This window comes from Rhinopithecus roxellana, chromosome 19, assembly GCF_007565055.1.
Source record: "Rhinopithecus roxellana isolate Shanxi Qingling chromosome 19, ASM756505v1, whole genome shotgun sequence".
NCBI classification, from domain to species: Eukaryota; Metazoa; Chordata; class Mammalia; order Primates; family Cercopithecidae; genus Rhinopithecus; species Rhinopithecus roxellana.
Window position 1 is genome coordinate 78,391,873 of NC_044567.1, and position 23,222 is coordinate 78,415,094.

The following is a 23,222-nucleotide window of genomic DNA, read 5'->3' on the forward strand; positions in this document are numbered from 1 at the left end:
CCCTAACCTCCCCTCCTGCATCCCAGCTCCACCTCTTCCACCCCGCTTCCCCCCCCCATGACATCTTTCCTATACACAGTTTTCCCCCCCCAAATCAATGGCGACCTCCTTGACCTGAAACCCTCCACTGGCTTCCCACATTCCCAGGATAAAGTCCAGCCTTCCCCTGAGCACCCTGGCTACCCAGGATCCCGCTCCCACCATCTTCCCGGCTTTGCCTCCTGCCTGCCTGCCTTCCACACCTGCCCTCTGGGAAACAACAAAGCAGCCACAGGCACCCCTGGGCTCCTGCCTCAAGGACTTCCTTCCTTTTTAGGAACCCGTGCCCTTTCATGCCTCAGGGTCCGTCTGCTGGGAAAGTCCTTTCTCCCCCTCTCGCTTGCCAAGCTCCACTTCTCTTCCCATGCCCAGCTCAGCTACGCCTCGTCCATGAAGGCTGGTTCTCCTACTGCCCCTGGGCAGGACAGCTCCCTTCTCTGTGCCCTACAGACCCTGCCGCACCTCTAGCATTGCTCTTTCCCTAGACCTTGTGCTGGCGAGGGTCCTGTCTATTATCCTGTATATCTGTGTATGTATTGGTCATGTCACAGAGCTCCTTGGAGCAGGGGACAGAATAAAATTCTGCAGAACAGGCCTCAAGAGCCTGTGCCAGGTGATCCTTAATGAAGACTCAGCTGCATTCTATGTCCAGCTTTCTGGAGAAGGGCCTGGAACTAAAAAGTGTGGACCTGGGTGCAACTGTCACTCACCACTTGTTCTGTGCATGTGATGAAGTATGCTGTGTCTGCGATGGGGTGGGGAGGGGCGTTATGTGCATTATCTCATCTATTTCATAAGCTGGAGGTTATGGTCACCATTTTACAAAGAAGAAAGCTGAGGCTCAGAGAGGCTAAGCGGCTTGCCAGTCACGCAGCACTAGATGGTGTGAAACCAGGAAGAAATACAGGAGTGGTCATTGTCTGTCACAAGTGGTGATGCAATGCCAGGAGCTTTCCCATGATGTAGGGCAGAGTGTGGAGGCTGTGGGAAAGCCCAGCTCAATGTGCTTAGGGACACAGAGCTGAGACCTGAAGGATACATAGGAGTTTCCAGGCAGGAAGGGAAAGATGTTTCCGGCAGGGGGAACAGTGTAGGCACAGAGGCATGGGAAAGCTAAGGAGGTTGGGGCCATGTTCTGTAATGGATGGATTTTGAAGTGCAAGGGGAGTGGGAAGCTGGAAAGGAAGGCGGAGGCAGCAGGTGCATATGGGCCTTCAAGACCTTTGAAAGTTTTGGTTTTATCTCGTACAGAGCCACTACAGAAATTGGAATGGGCAAGTGATATGGCAGATTTGCAAATTAAGAAGACCACTGGTGGGCCAGATGCAGTGGGTCATGTCTGTAATCCCAGCAGTTTGGGAGGCCGAGGTAGGTGGATCATCTGAGATCAGGAGTTTGAGACCAGCCTGGCCAACATGGCAAAACCCTGTGACTACTAAAAATATAAAAATTAGTGGGGCGTGGTGGTGGGCACCTGTAATCCCAGCTACTTGGGAGGCTGAGGCAGGAGAATTGCTTGAACCCGGGAGGTGGAAGTTGCAGTAACTTGAGTTCACAAGTTCATGCCACTACACTCCAGCCTGGGTGACAGAGAGATTCTGTCAAAAAAAAAAAAAAAAAAAAAAAAAAGGCCACTGATGTGAGCCAGAGGAATGGGTGGGATGCCTTCTCCCTGAACTAAGAGAGTTCACTCAGGATCCTCTGTGCCCCTGCAACTACAGCCTCTTGAGAAATGACAGCTGTCATGGGGCCAGCGAGAGCCATGCTGGTCAGAAAGGCCCTTGTGCGATTCCTGAGGTTCTCACACTCATGCCTCCATCTCAGTCTCAATGTAACCATGGGTCAGCATGCCCACCAGCCATGCTGCTGCCCACCTCTGATGCCTGGGCTCGTTTAAGATGTGGTAGAAAGAGGCAGAGGCTTTGCTGGGGAATTAGCTGATGGCACACAGTGGACAGATGAACGCAGGTAGGTGGCCTCCTGTGGTTCCAGCACCCATGGACTCTTGTTCTGGGGATGGCCCATTCCCCTCTGCAATTACCAGATCACACTCCGAGCCAGTACCACCACTGCCCTTGGGATTCACCATGGGATGGACTTTCTTGGGGAAGCCTTCTGGTAGACAGCTTTGTTTTCCTGTGTGGCTTCTGGCACCTCTTTTTGCCTGAGAAAGGAATGCAGAAGCAGAAATATTGAGGATATTCAGGCAGAGTTTGGTATCTCTTGCTTGTAATGTTCTTTCATTCAATACAGACACATAACTGGGCACTTATGGGCTAAATGCTGTGCCAGGTCCTGGGAGCACCAAGGAGCTTAGAGTCTAGTGGGGAAAGACAGATGTGTAAACAAGGAGACAAGAATTGTTCCATAGGCTGTGACAGACATTGTTAGAGGATACATGTAACACCAAGCAGGGGGTGGTCAGTTCTATCTGGGGTCACGGGGGATCAGGACAGATTTCACAAGGGGGCTTGTAATGGAGTCGAATGATAAGAAGTCAGTAGTTTTTGGCCAGGAGGTTGGGGAAATGAGTGACATTTTAGGCAATACAAAACATGGACATGTAAAGTAGCAGGGTGGTTTGGGAGATTGCCTGGGGGTCGGGAGAGCTGGCTCCAAGTGTGCAGGAAGTGAGTTTCGCATTGATGGAGGGGAAGGCTGGTAGGTAAGAATGCCCCAGAACTGTGTGTGCGGTGGCACACGCCTGTAATCCCAGTACTTTGGGAGGCCGAGGCAGGCTGATCACTAGGTCAGAAGTTCAAGACCAGCATGGCTAACGTGGTAAAACCCTGTCTCTACTAAAAATACAAAAATTAGCCGGGCGTGGTGGCGTGTGCCTGTATTCCCAGCTACTCGGGAGGCTGAGGCAGGAGAATCACTTGAACCCAGGAGTCAGAGGCTGCAGTGAGCTGAGATCGTGCCACTGCACTGCAGCCTGGGTGACAGAGCAAGACTCAGTCTCAAAACAAACAAACAAAACAAAACAAAAAACACACAAAAAACCAAACAAACAAAAAGAAAAGCCTAGAACTGGAGGGCCTCCTAGGTCATGCTACAGAGTTTAATGACTTCTGTGTTTAATGAGAAGCTGTTTGACGTTTTAAAATCAGGGATGAATAAGATGAGTTGGTTTATAAGCTAGAAAGATGATTCTGGTAAGAGATGGAATGAGTAATTCTCAACCTGGACTACACTTTTTTTTTTTTTTGAGACGGAGTCTTGCTCTGTCGCCCAGGCTGGGGTGCAGTGGCCGGATCTCAGCTCACTGCAAGCTCCGCCTCCCGGGTTTACGCCATTTTCCTGCCTCAGGCTCCCGAGTTGCTGGGACTACAGGCGCCCGCCACCTTGCCCGGCTAGTGTTTTGTATTTTTTAGTAGAGACGGGGTTTCACCGTGTGAGCCAGGATAGTCTCGATCTCCTGACCTCGCGATCCGCCCGTCTCGGCCTCCCAAAGTGCTGGGATTACAGGCTTGAGCCACAGTGCCCGGCCTGGACTGCACTTTAAAAAACGTTAATATCAACTCACCGTACTTTGAGTTTCTGATTTACTTGGCCTGGAAGTGAGACTTAAGCATTGGTCTTTTTATGCCACTGGTTTTCTTCCTTTTTTTTTTCTTTTTTTTTTTTTTTTTTGACTTGAGTCTGTCTCTGTTGCTTAGGCTAGAGAGCAGTGGTGAGATCTCGGCTCACTGTAACCTCTGCCTCCGGGTTCAAGTGATTCTCCTGCCTCAGCCTCTGAAGTAGCTGGGATTACAGGGACCTGCCACCACACCTGGCTAATTTTTGTGTTGTTAGTAGAGATGGAGTTTCACTGTGTTGGTCAGGCTGGTCTCAAACTCCTGAGCTCGGGTGATCCACCTGCCCTGGCCTCCTAAAGTGCTGGGATTGCAAGTGTAAGCCACCATGCCCGGCCTGGTTTTCTTTTTTTTAAAACAATTTCTTTTTCTAGAGATGGGGTTTCACTATATTGCCCAGGCCGGACTCAAACTCCTGGGATCAAGGGATCCTCTCACCTTGGCCTCCTGAGTAATTTCACTTACAGGTGCCTGCCATCATGCCAGGCTTAACCATTGCTCTTTTTGAAAAGTTTTCCAGGTGGTTTGAATGTGCAGCCAGGATGAAAGCCCCCAGGGACATTTGGCAATGTCTAAATACATTTTAGGTTGTCATAACTGGAGGTGCTCCTGGCATCTAGTAGGTGGAGGACATGGATGCTGCTAAACATCCTACAGCCCTCAGGACAGCCGCCCTCACCAACCCCCAAAGAATGATCCAGCTCCAAGCATCGATGGGGCCACGGTTGAGAGCCCTGAGCGAAGGAGCACCCCGAAGGCTGGAGACAGATGCCACAGCTGAAAGGCAGAACCTGATAGTTCGGGAGACGGGTTAGAAGAAGTTCCACGGAGGCAGGATTGAGTGGGCAGATAAGAGATGTGTTGAAAACAAAAGCAGTCAGACTGGGCAACATACCAAGACCCATCTCTACGAAAAAATTAAAAAATTAGCTGGGGGCCAGGAGCCGTGGCTCACACCTTTATCCCAGCACTTTGGGAGGCCAAGGTGGGTGGATCACTTGAGCCCAGGTATTTGAGACTAGCCTGGGCAACATGGTGAAACCCTGTCTCTACCAAAAATGCAAACACGCACACACAAATGAGCTAGGCGTGCTGGCAGGCATCTCTAGTCCCAGCTACTCGGGAGGCTGAGGTGTGAGAATCACCTGAACCCAGGAGGCAGAGGTTGCAGTGAGCTGGGATTGTGCCACTGCACTCCAGCCTGGGTGACAGAGCCAGAACCTGTCTCAAAAAAAAAAAAAAAAAAAAAAAAAAATTAGCTGGGCGGGTGGCACATGCCTGTAGTCTTAGCTATGGGATGCTAAAGTGGGGGGATCACTTGTGCCCAGGAGTTTGAGGCCACAGTGAGCTATGATCGTGTCACTGCACTCCAGCCTGAAAAAAAAAAGGGATAAAAAAGCCCATTCAACAGAAGTTGCCCACATCTTGGCTGGGGTCGCCTGGAACAATTCCCAGGCTTTTGACCAGGGTGGGAAGAGCAGATTTTGGTGAAAGACTACGAAGCACTGGTTAGGGCATAGTGCTGAGTGTCTGGGAGATATTGGGCGAGACAGCGGGAGGGTGGCTGGACTCTGTGTGGCCAGGCTTCTTAGCCGGAGCACATCCTCCTCTGTTAGAAAAACAACTCTGCAGTTCTGGGTCACTTTTCCCATCTTTGTACAGAAAAGTACCGATTGTTATTGTTCCCCCGGGTGCCTTCTCCAGCTTAAAGGAAAATTCCAGCCCCAGAGATCTTCCGCAGTGAGTGACAGCTCCTTAATGTGAGGAGCAGTGTGGGCGTGGTGGGTGGGATGTCAGATCCATCAAAGCCCTCATCCCTGATCCCTCTGTGATGTCGGGATTCCCTGGCACGCCTACTGTCATGCCTCAGCACATTGGCATCTGAGAGAGGAAAGGTGCAGCTGACACCCTGACCCCCTTCTCCCCAACACGGGGTCAGACAGGGTCCCGCGGCGCCTGGTTGTGCAGCACTGACATGTTGCCTGGGAACGAAGCGGGGCTGATGCTTTGTCTTGGGAGGAGCTGGGAAGCAGAGTTCGTTTGGGAATGAGAGTGTTGGCCTTTGAGGGTGAGGATGCCCCTAAGGACACAAGGAGGAGAGTGCAAGATCTGCTGAAGTTTGCAGCAGAATAGCAAGGGCATCTCACTTCCTGGAGAACTCAGGAAACAGTTCAGATTCTCCCCGCTCTGTGCAGGGGAAGGGATGTTTCTGATTGAATATAGGACACAGAGTCTGTATGAGTTTGTAGGACTGTTGTCACAAAGAACCATAGACTGAGTGGCTTAAGCAACAGATACTTCTTTGCTGACAGTTCTGGAGGCTGGAAGTCTGAGATCAAAGTGTGGCACGGTTGGCTTCTCCTGAAGCTTCTCTCTTTGGCTCTCAGATGGCTGCTCTCGCTCTGTCCTTGCATCATCTTCCCTCTGTGTCTCTCTGTGTCCTAATCTGTTCTCATAAAGACACTGGTCATAGGGGATTAGGATCCACTCCATGACCTCATTTCACCGCTTTATTTTATTTTTTTATTTTTATTGAGACTGAGTCTCGCTCTGTCGCCCAGGCTGGAGTGCGATGATGAGATCTCGGCTCACTGCAACCTCGCCTCCCAGGTTCAAGAGATTCTTCTGCCTCAGCCTCTCAAGTAGCTGGGATTACAGGTGCCCGTCACCACGCCTGGCTAATTTTTTTGTATTTTTAGTATTGGCTAATTATTTGTATTTAGTATTAGCCAGGCTGGTCTCGAACTCCTGACCTCTTGATCCACCCGGCTTGGCCTCCCAAAGTACTGGGTTTACAGGCATGAGCCATGTGCCCAGCCTCATTTTTACTTTTTTGAGACTGAGTCTTGTTCCGTGACCAGGCTGGAGTGCAGTGGCTCGATCTCGGCTCACTGCAACCTCTGCCTTGCGGGTTCAAGCGATTCTTCTGCCTCAGCTCCTGAATAGCTGGGATTGTAGGTGCCTGCCACCACTCCTGGCTATTATTTATTTATTTATTTATTTATTTATTTTTGTATTTTTAATAGAGATGAGGTTTTGCCGTGTTGGCCAGGCTGGTCTCAAACTCCTGACCCCAAACCATCCGCCCATCTCAGCCTCCCAAATTGCTGGGATTACAGGCATGAGCCACTGCACCTGGCCTCATTTCACCTCTTTAAAGACCTTATCTCCAAAAGCAGTCACGTTCTGAGGTACTGGGATTAGGACTTCAATGTACGAATTTATAGGGGGACGCAGTTCAGCCCATAGAGCTAGAGTTCTGTGGTTTCCTGTGGTGACTGAGGAGACGCCTCAGAGGAATTTGTATCGGGAAAGGAGGAGAAAGGATCGGGATCCCAATGGGCCGAACTCCCTCAAAATGTTCCTGAGGTTCACGTGACGTTCCCTCCTCCCACCCAGCCCTTCTTTCTGTGCAGGGTGACACACCTGCTAGAAAGAAATCTGACTCCCCTCATTGTGTTTTAAAAATAACTCTCATTATTCCTCCTCTGAAGGTTATTTTCAAACTCTTTATAACTCGATTTTTTTTTTTTTAATGCAAAGACAAGGAATCAAATCTGCCAACTTTCTATCGGAGAAACTCGGGTTTCTAACTTTTAAAGTGGGATTATATGTCTTCTCCAATATATGGACTCCCTGTTTTTATAACATGCTGTTGTTGCATCTAATAAAAACCATTTTTAATGAAGGCAGCCTTTCATCCGGCAGCTAATGTGGGAAAAAGGAGTCTTGGACCCTCATATTAGAAAACCTTGGCCAGGCGCGGTTGCTCACACCTGTAATCCCAGCACTTTGGGAGACCGAGGCGGGTGGATCACGAGGTCAAGAGATCGAGACCATCCTGGCAAACATGGTGAAACCCCATCTCTACTAAAAGTACAAAAATTAGCAGGGTTTGGTGGTGTGCACCTGTAGTCCCAGCTACTTGGGAGGCTGAGGCAGGAGAATCGCTTGAACCCGGGAGGCAGAGGTTGTAGTGAGCCAAGATCCGCCACTGCACTTCAGCTTGGCAACAGAACGAGACTCCGTCTCAAAAAAGAAAAAAAAAGAAAAAGAAAAAAAAGAAAATCTTGGTCAGGCATGGTGGCTCACGCCTGTAATCCCAGCACTTTGGCAGGCTGAGGCGGGCAGATCACTTGAGGTCAGGAGTTTGAGACCAGCCTGGGCAACATGGTGAAACCTCGTCTCTACTAAAATACAAAAAATTAGCATGGGGTGTGCGCCTGTAGTCCCGGCTACTTGGGAGGCTGAGGCATGAGAATCGCCTGAGCCTGGGAGGTGGAGATTACAGTGAGCCAAGATCACGCCACTGCGCTCCAGCTTAGGCTATGGAGTGAGACTCCGTCTCAAAAACAAACAAACAAACAAACACAAGAAACTCGGGCACTTCTTGGGTACCATGGAGACCTGAGGTCACAGTTAGTGGAGAACTCCAGAAGGAGTCACTCCCACAACCTGTCGGCTCCTTCGTTCCCTGGGCCACTCCCAGGAGCAGCAGTTCTACCTCTCAGCGCCCCGCAAACACCCTCCTGGGGTTGTCCCTTTGCTCCCCTCATTGCTGCTAGACTTACAGCTGACCCAGTGACCTCAGATGCCGCTAAGTCCCGACACTGCAGATGGCCAAGGACTATGGCTCTGAGTCAAGTCAAAATGAGTATTTTGTGTTCCAAAACAATTCTGTGAGCCGAGAATGTATCTGTGCAGAGGAAGCTGACAGTCAGTCTTGCACTGGGAGTCCCTGGAGCTGCCTGGGTTCTGCACACTGGCTGGCTCTGTGCTCAGAGTGGCCTCAGCTGTGTACCTGCCCTTGGCCCATTTCTCGAAATCATGGTTCAGCTGCAAATGCTGGTTTCGCAACAAAGATTGAAGTAGGGAATCTCACCCCTCAGCATCAAATTAGGACATGGTCCCACGCTCCTTGGGAAGGTGGGAGCCTTCCAGCTTCAGGCTGCCTGAGTGACAGGCGGCAGGTAGCATTTTTCCACTTCAGGACTCCCTTGAATGACCCGTCACCTTGAATGCACCTGGATCATTCTCTCTCTCTTTTAAAAACTTTTTTTTGTTTTTTTTTTTTAGACAGAGTCTCACTGTGTTACCCAGGCTGGAGTGCGGTGGCGTGATCTCAGCTCACTGCAACCTCCACCTCCCGGGTTCAAGTGATTCTGCTGCCTCAGCCTCCTGAGTAGCTAGGATTACAGGCATGTGCCATCACACCCGGCTAATTTTTGTATTTTTTATAGAGACGGGGTTTCACGTTGTTGACCAGGCTGGTGTCGAACTCCCGCCCTCAAATGATCTGTCTGCCTCACCCTCCCAAAGTGCAGGAATTACTGGCGTGAGCCACCGTGCCTGGCCTTTCTTTAAAAATTTTTTATTTTATTGCGGTAAGAACATTTAACGTGAGAACTACCCTTTCAAAACTAAGTGTATAATACAATATTGTTGACTTGAGGTACAATGTTGTACAGCACATGTCTAGAATGTATTCATGTCATTTAACTGAAAGTTCTTTATGTCTGTCGAGTAGCAACTTCCCGTTTTCCATTCTCCCTGACCCCTGGCAACCACCATTCTGATATTTGATCTATGAATTCGTCTATTCTAGGTACTTCATGTAAGTGGAATCGTGTGGTATTTGTCCTTCTGTGACTGACCTATTTCACTTAGCATAATTAACCCCAGGTTCATCCATTTGCTTGCATATTGCAGAATTTCCTTCTTTTCAAAAGCCAAACAATGTTCTTTTGTATGCATAGAACACATTTTCTTTGTTCATCTGATAGTGGACACTTAGGTTATTTCCACATTTTGGCTAGCATGAATAGTGCTGTAGTGAACATGGGGGTGCAGGTATCTTTTGCAGAGCCTGATTTCAATTCTTTTGGATACATACCCAGAAGTGGTATTGTTGGATGCTGTGGCAGTTCTATTTTTAATTTTTCTGATGAACCTCCATACTGTTTTCCACAGCAGCTGCACCATTTTGCATTTCTACCAACAGTGCTCAGGGTTCCCATTTCAATCTCTTTCCATTTCTGAATTAAGAAACCTGAGTCCTTCTTATACCACCCCTCCCTTGGAGTGCAGCCGGGTCCTCACCATCTATGGAGATTCTGTTGGCCCTCTCTGCACTCTTTTTATGATCATCTCAGCCAGTCTGCAGTTGCTATTTTTTTGGGGGGGTGGGCGGGGGGAGGAGGACAAGGGGTCCCTGTGTTTCCCAGGCTGGATTTGAACTCCTGGGCTCAAGTGATCTTCCTGCCTCAGCCTTCTGGGTAGCTGGGATTACAAGCGTGAGCCACCATGTCTGACTTGCAATTGCTATTTCATAAATACTTTGTGCACAGAATGATATGAAATACTTTGTATGCTTAATCTCATTTAGTCTTCACAACATCCCTATGATGAATGGTTTTGGTGTTTTTTTTGTTTTTGTTTTTGTTTTGAGACAAGGTCTCACTGTTGTGCAGGCTGGAGTGCAGTGATGTGATCCTGGCTCACTGCAACCTCTGCCTCCTGGGTTCGAGGGATTCTCCCACCTCAGCCTCCCAAGTGGCTGGGATGATAGGCACCTGCCACCACACCTGGGTAATTTTTGTATTTTTGTCAGATATGGTGTTTCACCATGTTGACCAGGCTGGTCTCGGACTCCTGACCTCAAGTGATCCACCCACCTTGGCCTCCCAAAATGCTAAGATTACAGGCATGAGCCATCACACCGGGCCTGATACTACTGCAAGCTCTGTTTTACAGATAAATGAGTCCTAGTGAAATTTAGCAATTTACGTAAAGCCTCTAGCTTCTAATTTGGAGCAGAGGTGTGAACTGAGCTTTCTCTGCATTCAGACTCCTAGCTTTCATATTAGTTAACTTTTTATTTTCATGTAACTGTCTGCTCAACTCTCTGAAGACTGGAGTCTTTTACCTTGTATCCTTGCAGTGCAGTGTTCTTAATACATGCCCCGTAAATACCTATACTTATTTGCTTTGTTGACCTGGGTTTCTATTCCTGGGCACCTAAACACAACCCTGCATGCAAAGTTTCAAAACGTATTAGTATGAATGCTACTAATATTAGTAATTCTAACCATAGCAATGAACATATGTCTCTCCTGACAAAGCGTATATCATTATGCATACATAACATATATCTCTCCTTATAGAGCATTTTACATCATTAAATTCTAAGGGATTATAAAGCCACAAATTAATTAAATTCTAAGGTATTATAGAATCATTTAGTAGTCCACATACTATCATGGTCCCCATGTTATGGCAGAGAAAGGAGATTCAGAGAGGTTAAGTGAGTTGCCCAAGATCCTACAGTAAATAGAGAAAGGAAATCCCACAGAGCCTGAGTGCTTTTTCTTTGGACCGCTAGCAAGTGCCTTCAGATCACAAAAGGATTTTGTAAATTTTAATGAGCCAGTGTTGGGAGATATTGTTTAATTCAATGCCAAGAGATGGTGTAAGCGAGGTGGCTAAATGGAGGGGAGAGGGGAAACAGGTAAATGGATGAAATGTTTTACTTTGGGTAGTGGTGGGAATGTGGACAGACTGGGTGTGAGAGCAGCCTTCCACGTGGATGTCCAGCTGCACGTAGCAGCCCAGACCTCAGGAGAGAGCCCTGGGCTGGGTGAAGGCAGGAAAGGGCTTTGTTCCCTGCTGCTGGTTCACGTTCTGTGCTTCTGCTCCTGTGGCCCTTCCACCTGGAACACCCTCACCCATGCTCCTTTTCTCTTTCTGCTTCCTAATACTTGCTAAACTTTGTAAAATTCAACCTAGGAGGCTGGGCGCGGTGGCTCATACCTGTAATCCTGGTACTTTGGGAGGCCGAAGTGGGTGGATCATTTGAGATCAGGAGTTTGAGACCAGCCTGGCCAACGTGGTAAAACGCTGTTTCTACTAAAAATACAAAAATTAGCTGGGCGTGGTGGTGGGTGCCTGTAATCCCAGCTACTTGAGAGGCTGAGGCAAGAGAATCGCTTGAACTCAGGAGGTGGAGATTGCGGTGAGCTGAGATCGCGCCACTGTGCTCCAGCCTGAGCAACAGAGCAAGACTCAGTCTAAAAAAAAAAAGAAAAATCAATCTAGGAGGCGTCCTTCCCTTCTGCCCAGCCCTAGGCACTGCTGTGTTCACATGACACCATAGACTCACCCTTGTCATTGTACGTTCTGCATTGTCCTAGAATATGCTTGCACTGGTCAGTGAGATCTTTGGGCTCAGGGACCAAAGCTTCTTCTCTCTGGCTTCCCAGAGTCGATCATGACTGTGCCTGGATGTCAAATGACCAACTGACCATTGGCAAGTAGATCTGGGACACGGGGAGTAGACAGCTTTCCCGTTAGTGAGGGCTTTTCTAGGGGAACATGAAGTTTGAAACCTCTGCACATGAAGCTTTCTCAAGGTCAGTAGCAAACACTGAATAACAAGAGAAACACCTGGGTTTTCTCTAGTCATCTTTGTTGACTAGTGTCAAACATCCAGTTTGTTTAAAAAAAAAAACGTCCTTCAGGCTGGGTGAGGTGGCTCACGCCTGTAGTCTCAGCACTTTGGGAGGCCGAGGCGGGTGGATCACTTGAGGTTAGGAGTTCAAGACCAGCCTGGTCAGCATGGCGAAACCCTGTCTCTACTAAAAATACAAAAATTGGCCGGGCGTGGTGCCATGTGTCTGTAATCCCGGCCACTCGGGAGGCTGAGGCAGGACAGTTGCTTGAGCCCAGGAAGTGACAGTTGCAGTGAGCCAAGTTCGTGCCACTACACTCCAGCCTGGGTGACAGAGGGAGACCTGCCTCAAAACATAAAATAAAATAAAAATAAATCCTTCAGGCCGGGCGCGGTGGCTCAAGCCTGTAATCCCAGCACTTTGGGAGGCCGAGATGGGCGGATCACGAGGTCAGGAGATCGAGACCATCCTGGCTAACACGGTGAAACCCCGTCTCTACTAAAAATACAAAAACTAGCCGGGCGAGGTGGCGGGCGCCTGTAGTCCCAGCTACTCGGGAGGCTGAGGCAGGAGAATGGCGTAAACCCGGGAGGCGGAGCTTGCAGTGAGCTGAGATCCGGCCACTGCACTCCAGTCCGGGCGACAGAGCGAGACTCCGCCTCAAAAAAAAAAAAAAAAAAAAAAAAAAAATAAATCCTTCAGTTGATATTATTTCCATTTGATTTTTTCAAGTGGGAAATAATTTTTAGTAATAAAAATGAAAAAAACAACTCTAAAGATAGTCAGGGCTGTTGTTGTGGCTGCCTTCCTGCAGTTCAGGCTTCCTCAGACAGTTTCTTGATTCTCTTTAGCTTCAACTCTCCCTGACAGTCATGGCTGTAATTCGTATCTCTGATCCTGTCTCTTCTGAACCTGGGGCAGTCATTTCCAATCACCTCCCAGACATTGTGGGAATCTCAGCAGCCCCTTGCAGTCGACCTGCCAAGGCAGATGCCTTTGCTGCCAGAAGCGGCTTCTTCTTTTGCATTTTCTAGTTTGGTAACTGGTAACTCTGGTTGTATAAGTTATAAACCTTGGCATTATTCTGTGTCACCCTCAGTGAACCACTCAGTCACTTGCAAATACAGTTTATTTTTGCTCTTCTAGGGCTCTGAAGGTCATGCCTGCTTACCATCTTCCTGGCCACTGCCTCATTTATTTATTAATTCACACATCACCTGCTTACTGGGTACTACCTATGTGCCAGGCACACTTCCTGACACTTGACATCCAGCAGCAAACAACAACAGACAAAGACCCCCAGGAAGAGCTTATTTTCCAGGAGCAAAGGGAGATGCACCATCAACAATGTAATAACTAGGTCAATTATTTTGTATGTTTGAAGAACACGCATGCTCTCGAGAAATGGAGCAGGGGGTCAGGAATGCCAAGGGTGGAGTTCAGGGTTGCAGCTTTAGGAATGGTCAGAGTGGGCCTCCTGAGACCATCAGAAGGGGAAGGAGGTGAGAAGGGAGCCAGATTGGTCTCTTGGGAAGACTGGCCCAGGTAGAGGGAACAGCCAGAGCACGGGACCCACCCAAGGCTGGCTGGGAGTGTCCTTGGTATGGCTGGGGGAAGGAAGGTGGCCAGTGTGGCTGGATCAGAGGGAGCTGGTGGGGAGTGGTAGGAAAGAAGTCAGAGAGGAAGGAGGTCCCGAACATGTAGACCAGTAGGGAAACTTTATCATTTACTCGGTGTCAAGTGGCCCTTGCAGTGGAACAGCCACGCAGAAGAGTGACATATTCTAAAATAATGGAAAGCCCATCTGGCTGCTCTGCTGAGAGTACAAAGAGTGGGGGTGTTAAGGGTTGAAGCACTGTCATTTCTTTGCTTCTTTTAAAAAGAGACAGGGTCTTGCTCTGTCACCCAGGCTGAGTGCCGTGGTGCGATCATAGCTCACTGTAGCCTGGAACTCCTGGGCTCAAGTGATCCTCCTGCCTCAGTCTCCCAAGTAGCTGGGAACTACAGGCATGTGCCACCATGCCCAGGTAATTTTTAAGTTTTTTGTAGAGGCAAGGCCTCACTGTGTTGCCCAGGCAGGTCAGAAACTCCTGGACTCAAGCGATCCTCCCGCCTCTGCCTCCCTGAATTTGGGATTACAGGCGTAAGCCACTGTGCCTGGTCACTGTTGTTCCTCACTGGGCTGTATGCAATAGCTTTGAAGAGGTCACTGCACTTTTCTCTACCTCTGCGAACTTTTTCCTACTTCATGTTCTTCTCTCTGTCATGGGCCACGTTTCCAAAATGCTCTCCAGGAACAGTCACTGGAACAAAATCCACACTGCAGGGGTGGCTTTGAGGTCCATGTGATCTGGCCTCCACTGGCTATTCCAGCCGCAACTCCTGCTGTTTTCTGTTCCACTAACCCTGGGAGCTGTCATCCTTTCACGCCTTTGCCCATGGTGTTCTATCACTTTCTGTCCAGCAAAATCCTTTCTTTTTTTTTTTTTTGAGACAGAATCTCGCTGTGTTGCCCAGGCTGGAGTGCAGTGGCGCAATCTCGGCTCACTGCAAGCTCCACCTCCTGGGTTCACGCCATTCTCCTGCCTCAGCCTCTGCAGTAGCTGGGACTACAGGCGCCCACCAGCATGCCCAGCTAATTTTTTTGTCTTTTTTGGTAGAGATGGGGTTTCACCGTGTTAGCCAGGATGGTCTCGATCTCCTGACCTCGTGATCCGCCCGCCTCGGCCTCCCAAAGTGCTGCGATTACAGGCGTGAGCCATCGTGCCTGGCCCAGCAAAATCCTTTCTCGTTAAGCTCCATCTTTCCTTAAAAGCCACCCCAGAATCTCCCAGTCAGGATGAATGTGCGAGTCTTCACACACAGGGATGGGATCTGTGGCTGTGGAGCACACCTTAGTCCTGGCTGCATTAGAGTCCCTCAGTGCCCACCTGGCTCCTGTACCAGATGGGGAACCCCGGTGTCCGCCTTTGCATTTTGAGATCCCTCTCAGTGCAGTGGAAATGGCCCTGCACAACTTTCAAAATTGTTCTCGTCAGTTGGCTTTTTCCCGTTCTGTCTTGCAGATTGAAGCGCTCGTGAAGGACATGCAGAACCCAGAGACAGGGGTCCGAATGCAGAACCAGAGGGTCCTGGTCACCAGCGTTCCTCATGCCATGACAGGTGATGTAGCTTGCACTTTAGTCTTGGCCTGGAATAGACCCCAGAGGCCCAATACGGCCCACCTCCTGTATTTGTAAAAAACTTTATTTCTAAATAAAGTTTTATTGGAACATATCCATGTTCACTCATTTATGTATTGTCTATGGCTGCTCTTACACTACAATGGCAGAGTTAAAATATATAGTTGTGGACAGGCACAGTGGCTTACACCTATAATCCCAGCACTTTGGGAGGCCAAGGCAGGTGGATCACCTGAGGTCAGGAGTTCGAGACCAGCCTGACCAACATGGGGAAACCCCATCTCTACTACAGGAACAAAAATTAGCCAGGCGTGGTGGTGCATGCCTGTAATCCCAGCTACTCAGGAGGCTGAGGCATGAGAATTGCTTGAACCTGGGAGGCGGAGGTTGCAGTAAGCCAAGATCGCACCACTGCACTCCAGCCTGGATGACAGAACAAGACTCCCACAAAGCTGAAATGTTTATTTACTATCTAGCGCTCTACAGAGTACATTTGCTGACTCCCGGACTAAAGTCTTCCTCTGAGGAAGGGGTCAGGAAGGAGAAAAGGACTCAGTAGGTCATTTCCTGAAGCCATTCCTCCCAGAAGTTCATTTTAGAAATCTTCACTGTTATTTTTTGTTTTGTTGTTTTGTTTGCTTTGTGGTGAAACCAAGTCGCAGAAAAAAAAATACTATTTAGCAGAAAAAAGTTGGCCTTTGTTTTGCTCCACCTTCTACCTTCTAATTCATTTCAGGCCCTTCTCAACTGCCCTTTCGGGGTGGTGCCACTGTCTCCTCTCTGTGTGTGTGTGTTGGGGGGTGACGTGCCTACAGAGCATCATTTGGGGATATTGGCAAGAGGGGCTGGACACCAAACTAGGAGAGCGTTTTGGTTAATGTGTTACCTGTTTTCTGGTCTTGATTTTGCAGTAAAGACAGTGTTTCATACTTGGGTGTATTGCCTGCAGAAGCAGACAGCTTCTCATAGCCCAAGCCAGGGCCTCACCACTGCTGTGCTCAATGTGAGGCCTCCCTCTCTATGCCACCCCTGACCTGACTATTTATTTTTCACTCAAGATGCCCTAGTCTTTGCAGAGACAAGCTGGCTCACGGCCTCCCCTTTCCCTTTCTGACTGCTTAGAAGAAAGGATGCCCCCACCAGCAATGTGTCACTCAGGTTTCCTTGCGTGCAAGCAACAGAAGACCCACTCTTTTGTTGGAGCAAAAGGGGAATTAATTGAAACGCTAGAGAGCAGCTCATGGAGGGAAAGGAAACATTGACAAGCCAGACTTTGGAAAGGCTAAGAACCAGAGTAGCTCTGGGCACCTAAAGAGTGGAAACAGTGGGCAGACTTTTCAGGGTGCCTTTGCATCCCCCATCATCTCAGATGCAGCTGGGACAATTCTTCCTGAAGGCATCCCCAACCCCGTCCCCCTCCCTGCCTCTGATTGTCATTAATTTTGGCCTGAATTCTCCACTGGACTGGGGCCCTTCGAGGGAAAGTATCTTGTCTTGCTTATCTGGGTAACCCCAATGCTTAGCAGAGCTGTGTTTATGACAGATGGTTAGTAAAAGTTTATTGAATGCGTGAGTCACTTCTTGTCTGTCATTGTGTGGAAAGTGCAGGATTAAATCCTTCAGGTGTCTTTTCTAGCTATAGCTCTGGTCTCAGTTTACTCTCCCCATTGTTTTGTTTGTTTGTTTGTTTGTTTTGAGACAGGGTCTCATGCTGCCTTCCAGGCTGGAGTGCAGTAATGCAATTATGGCTCACTGCAGCCTTGACCTGCTGGGCTCAAGTGATTCTCCTGCCTCGGTTTTCCAAAGTGCTGGGATTGCCAGCTCAAGTCTCCACAGCTGGCCAGTTTTCTCATTTTTAATGCAAGAATAGCAATCCCTCCCTAAGGGAACGAGTGCAGGAAGGAAGTGAGAGGCTGTTGTGCCGGTGCTGAGTGTGCAGTGGGTGCTGGATGGTGGTCGTAGCTAGCGCTTGCCCATGCGTTGTCTGTTAACACCCACAATAAAGTTTTTTTTTTTTTGTTTGTTTGTTTGTTTGTTTTTTTTTTTTTTTTTTTTTTTGAGACAGAGTCTTGCTCTGTTGCCCAGGCGGGAGTGCAGTGGCCGGATCTCAGCTCACTGCAAGCTCCGCCTCCCGGGTTTATGCCATTCTCCTGCCTCAGCCTCCCGAGTAGCTGGGACTACAGGCGCCCGCCACCTCGTCCGGCTAGTTTTTTGTATTTTTTAGTACAGATGGGGTTTCACCGTGTTAGCCAGGATGGTCTCGATCTCCTGACCTCGTGATCCACCCGTCTCGGCCTCCCAAAGTGCTGGGATCACAGGCTTGAGCTACCGCGCCTGGCCACAATAAAGTTAAAGGTAGATATGACTGCCCACTTTTGCACCTGGGGCTATGGAGACCAAAGAGTTTCAGCAACTTGCCTTTCAGCAACTTGCCTTCATGTCCTTAAGCTCATTTCATGAATGAGCTTGAATTTCAGCCCAGCAATGTGACTCCAGAGTCCATATATATATATATATATATATATATATATTTTTTTTTTTTTTTTTTTAAATTTTTACTTTTATTTATTTATTTATTTAGAGACAGGCTCTTGCTCTGTTGCTCAGGCTGGAGTGCAGTGGTGCTATCTTGGCTCATTGCAGCTTCTGCCTCCTGGGTTCTAGCGATTCTCGTGCCCCAGCTCTGAAGTAGCTAGGATTATAGGCACCCACCACCACACCTAGCTAATTTTTGTATTTTTAGTAGAGATGGGGTTTCATCACGTCGGTCAGGCTGATCTCGAACTCCTGACCTCAGGTGATCCGCTCGCTTTGGCCTCCCAAAGTGCTGGGATTACAGGCATGAGCCACTGCGCCCAGCCCAGAGTCCATATTCTTATCCACTGTCAGTGTGCACCAGCTGCTTTCCTTCCTTGCACACGGGGCACACTTGGTTCCTGGATTTGGGCGAGGTTGCCCATCCTGCCATGTTTCTCCTTGTTCCTCCTGCACAGGTGAATTCCAGCTGCTATAGAAACAACACAGGGAGAAGCCCTGGTCCTGCAACATTAGCACCGATAAAAACAAATTATTTAACTTCATGGACGGCAGGCGTCCCAGGGCTTCCTCGGGACAAAGGTGACTGATGGGGGAGCCTGAGCAGTCTTCCATGCTGTCAGCACAGACCGTGTGGTACAGAGGCTGGTGGCACCATAATCTCATTTGATCTATTTTGGGAGGCAGTCAAGTGGATGAGAAAGCCCTCAGCTCCTTGGTGGAGAGAGCTAATCAGTCTGATGTCTGCCTGGGTCTCTCTCTCTGCCTGCGCAACACTGTGTAGCATTTAAAGAGAGAGACTTGGTGTGGAAAGTGGATTTTAAGTAGGAGTTTAGATGAAGGATTTTGCTTTTGAACAGCCAACCAGGAATGAATGATGCTAAGAACAATAGAAGTAGAACCATGGAAAACCACAATGGTGTGCATGCAGACACTGACAGAGATCATGGCTGGACATTTGTGTCCTAGCGTGTGGGCATGAAGGGAAGAATTGCAGGTTGTCTATACCCAGTCATGGTCATAGGCAGGCAATTATGCCCAGAGAGTGTGCATGTGGGTCATAAGAAGAAATGTCCCTGCACCACCTCCGAGGAGGGAAGTATCATTGGCAATTATCCAGACATAAGAATACAGGCAGTGGGGTCTCAATCCTGGCCCTCTTCTTTGGTGCGTTTTGTGGACCTGTTCCCATGCAGACAGGTTTCCAGCTTAGCCTTTGGAGAGTAGGCTAAGATTGCTGGAAATCTGACCATTGGCATCTGCATGATGGCCTCTGTGATGGGGTGCTTCGTTCCAGGGCACCTTGTCTATCTTCTGAGATGCTCTTACCTTGTGCCTAGAAGGCGTACCTTCTGCTTGTGAGGCCAGAGGGCCCAGGCTGAGGAAAGGGGCTCAGAGCTTCTGTGGGGTTGTATGGCACCTCTGGGCTTGTTGATGGAACTTGGCTTGCCTTGATCCTTAGATAAATCTGAATCTTTGAGGGGAGCGGGTGGGTGGGACAGGTGCATGGGTGCACATTCTCTCCTGGCCTCCAAGCCTGCATCTCCTGCTGTTTTTTACATTTTTTTTTTTTTTTTGGTGTGTTTGTGTGTTGTTCCCAAGCCAGCCTCTAAGATTTGCCAGGCCTGGGGCAAGGGTACACATGGAGCCTTCATTCCATCATCTAAAGTTATAAATAACTAGGATAGGTCCCATCTTCCTACCCTGACAAAAGTACCTTCACAACGTCATGGAAGGCCAGGTTCAAGCTTAGAATTTTCTGACTCCTCGGAGTTCTGCCTGGGAACTTGGGGAGATGGAGAGCCAGCCGCAGCCCCCAGCCTGTCCTCTTCCCATCCCTGGGTCTGTTTTACTCCCATGAGTCCTAGCTTGGTCCAGAGCCCTGCAAACAACTTGCCTTGGGTCTGTTTTGTGTGTGTGTATGTGTGTATGTGTGTGTGTGTGTGTGTGTGTGTTTAGACTTAGTCTATTTACTATCTAGTTAGTGAATAACAGTCCATGCACAAGTTATTGTCAGGTAAAAGGTCAATACGATAAGAGACGATAAAGATGAAGTGTGTGTGGTGGGGGGCCAGGCGGTGCGGTGCGGTGCGGTGTTAGGTTGCACATCTGCTGGAGTGAGATCATGGATAGCCTTGAATTACAGGCTGCAGAGTTGGGACTGAACATGATGAGGTGGGGGTTTCCGAAGGTTCTGAGCAAAGAGGAATGAAATTGCAGCTGAACAGGAAGGAGACCAGTCAGGCAACAGCGTGGAGGAGCAGGGATATGTCAGGAGGCTATGACGATAACCGCAAACGTCTCTGTTTTGCAGGAAGTGATGTTCTGCAATGGATCGTCCAGCGGCTTTGGATCTCCAATCTGGGTGAGAGCTCATCTGGCAGTCAGTTATCCAGGACAGCTGTGTGTACAGCACCATGGGAGAAACTAAATAGAGACTTAGCCTGTGTTTCTGAGAAATTTGCATTTTAATTGGAGAGTCATGACCTTCGACTGTAAAACTGCCAGAATCAAAAGCAAAGGCAGGATAATTTGGGGACAAAAGAGTTATTTTATACCAAATATTTAGAGCATAAATAACAGGGATAAGTGGGGAGGACTCAGTCAAGAAAGTCCTGGAGGGGGTGCTGTGTATAGCTGGTGTTGAAAGAAGTGATGCTTGTGAATTGATGAAGAGGAGCTCTGAGAGTCTTCCTATAAGGGGACACTAGCAAGAACAATGGTATAGAAATGGAATGAGCGGAAAGTGGAGGCGCGACAAGGGAGATTGAGAGTCATGGCTCCAGATGGCTATGGAGGGTGGCAGAGGGGTGGAAGAGCACCTGAAGATCTGGGAGATAGGCAATAGGTAGCCACAGACAATTTTCCAGCATGGCAGTGTACATGATACTCGTACTTCAACTAGGGTGCCTGAGCAATTTAGAAGACGGATTGGAGCAGAAAGAAACTGGAGGGGATTTCACACTAGAAAATAGGCTGTTGGTACAATGAGGGATACAACTTTAGGACTTGGTCTTTGACGGAGAGAGCGAGACCCGGAGAGGGAGGGTTGGGGAGGAGGTCTTCCCACACCTTGGAGGCTGAGCTATGGGATGGGGAGATGGGTTGAGTCCTTGGGCTGGGGGTTCCTGCAGGAATGGAGGGATGGAATCCCTTCCAGAGGATGGAAAGACATCTGCTTCCATTGGTGCTTTGGAGAAAGAACCAAAGAAGTGGCCGGGCGCGGTGGCTCAAGCCTGTAATCCCAGCACTTTGGGAGGCCGAGACGGGCGGATCACGAGGTCAGGAGATCGAGACCATCCTGGCTAACACGGTGAAACCCTGTCTCTACTAAAAAATACAAAAAACTACCCGGGCGAGGTGGCGGGTGCCTGTAGTCCCAGCTACTCGGGAGGCTGAGGCAGGAGAATGGCATAAACCCGGGAGGTGGAGCTTGCAGTGAGCTAAGATCCGGCCACTGCACTCCAGCCTGGGTGACACAGCAAGACTCCGTCTCAAAAAAAAAAAAAAAAAAAAAAAGAAAGAAGTTTGTCCTTTAATTGATATAATTGATAAACAAGGCTGTGCTTCCAAATAAACTGGAGCAGGGTAGGAATTAAAGTGAAATGGGAAGGAGAGGAACCTGGACCTGGGATCAGGTAGAGGTGAGCTTGGGATAGAAGTTGGCAATAAACATAGTGCTCCTCGCTCATTCTTTGAGTGACAAAGTGTCCGCTGGTCCAACAGAGACATTTTCTTCCCAGTCCTGTGGCCTTTCCCAGACCCAGTGGGCCTACAGAGGCTTCTCTAGGCCTTCCTTAACCATCACCCGCTGCAGCAGACCACCTGTGGGTTCTGTTAACATCCAAGTTTCCTAGTTCCCATCCAGACTTACTGAGTTGTCATTCCTGAGGATAAGACCTGGGAGGTCCTCCTTTTAGTGTGCAACGCACCTGATGCCTGTCCACAGCCAAGTTCAGGAACTAGTGTCCTCACTGCTCGTGAGAGGCAGTGCTGTTAGGAGGGGGCACCTGTCCTGGAGTTTGGGGTGCCGTGAGGGCCGGCAGTGAGCTCCTGTCTCAGCCCTGCTCTTAACATCCGTGTCTGAACTGCTTTTCCCAGAGGCACAGAACTTGGGCAACTTTATTGTCAGGTATGGCTACATTTACCCCCTGCAAGACCCCAAGAATCTCGTTCTCAAGCCTGATGGCAGCCTCTACCGATTTCAGGTGAGTCTTGGCCTTGACCTTGGCTGTTCATATAGGGTTGATCTCATTTGAAAAGATCTCATTTGTAAAGGTCGGGTTCATAGTTTCACAGATCAGGACTTCAGAAACGGTGGAGGGGGCTAAGGTGGTTCAGTTTCTTTAGTCACAGGGTTGGGGTCCATTGAGTCACAATCCAGTTTTAAAGTGTGGTTTCCCTGGTTTCTTTTGCAGACACCGTATTTCTGGCCCACCCAGCAGTGGCCAGCTGAAGATACCGATTACGGTAAATACTTCAGTCCCAACTATGCCTTTGGTAGTGCTTAACATGCTGCTTATTTACTTGCTGCATTTTGGTGACATTTGTCTTGCTGTCATCATGACCTTTATGTCAGTCCACATCTGCACTGGGCGTGTCCCCAGGGGCAAGGGACTGGGTGTGCTGAGCGTTCTCTCCCTCACTCTGAGCGCAGCAGCCTCAGGCTTAGGGAGGCTGCAGATGGGGTTCTGAAAGATGATGATGATGGAAAATGTCATTGCTTTGTTTTCCAGCCATCTATCTGGCCAAGCGAAATATCAAGAAGAAAGGAATTTTGGAAGAATATGAAAAGGTATGGAGGTGCTTTTAAGTAGAGGTTATTATAATTGAGTGGAATATAGCTTTGAGCTGTACTTTCCTCATTCTTACATCACTACATTCATATGTGCCCTCATGATCCATCCATCCAGCCAGCCAGCTAGCCATCCTTTTACTACTTAGAAGCAGCTAACTGAAGTAAATTCTTTCCCATGTCTAACTTTACTTTCTCTTGCTGTACTTTAAGCCCTTGCCTCGGTGGCTACTGGGCACACGGTGGCTCCCCGCTTCCTTTTGCCATCCCAAAACAATGTGACATAATTAATATGTACTCTAATGGACAACCTTGGTTAACAGATTTGAACTTGAATTTTTTTTTCTTTTTTTTTTTTTTTAAGACAAAGTCTTGCTCTGTTGCCCAGGCTAAAGTACAGTGGCATGATCTCAGCTCACTACAACCTCCACCTCCCGGGTTCAAGCGATTCTCCTGCCTTAGCCTCCCGAGTAGCTGGGATTACAGGCATGTGCCACCATGCCTGGCTAATTTTTGTTTTTGTTTTTGTTTTTTTTTTTTTTTTTGAGACGGAGTCTTGCTCTGTCGCCCGGGCTGGAGTGCAGTGGCCAGATCTCAGCTCACTGTAAGCTCCGCCTCCTGGGTTTACGCCATCCTCCTGCCTCAGCCT

The 23,222-nt window shown here is 48.8% G+C and overlaps 1 protein-coding gene across 5 annotated transcripts in view; it reads left to right on the plus strand.

The window, feature by feature from the left end:
• RGS9 (regulator of G protein signaling 9) overlaps positions 1-23,222 on the plus strand; it is a 106,646-nt gene that overhangs the window by 15,094 nt on the left and 68,330 nt on the right. For all 5 annotated transcript variants that reach the window (XM_030923902.1, XM_030923903.1, XM_030923904.1 and 2 more), the window contains 5 exons: positions 15,127-15,223; positions 20,093-20,143; positions 21,880-21,986; positions 22,197-22,248; positions 22,515-22,573. In XM_030923902.1, coding sequence (XP_030779762.1) covers positions 15,148-15,223; positions 20,093-20,143; positions 21,880-21,986; positions 22,197-22,248; positions 22,515-22,573 — 345 coding nt within the window. In that variant the 5' untranslated portion in view covers positions 15,127-15,147. The remainder of the gene's footprint in view (positions 1-15,126; positions 15,224-20,092; positions 20,144-21,879; positions 21,987-22,196; positions 22,249-22,514; positions 22,574-23,222) is intronic.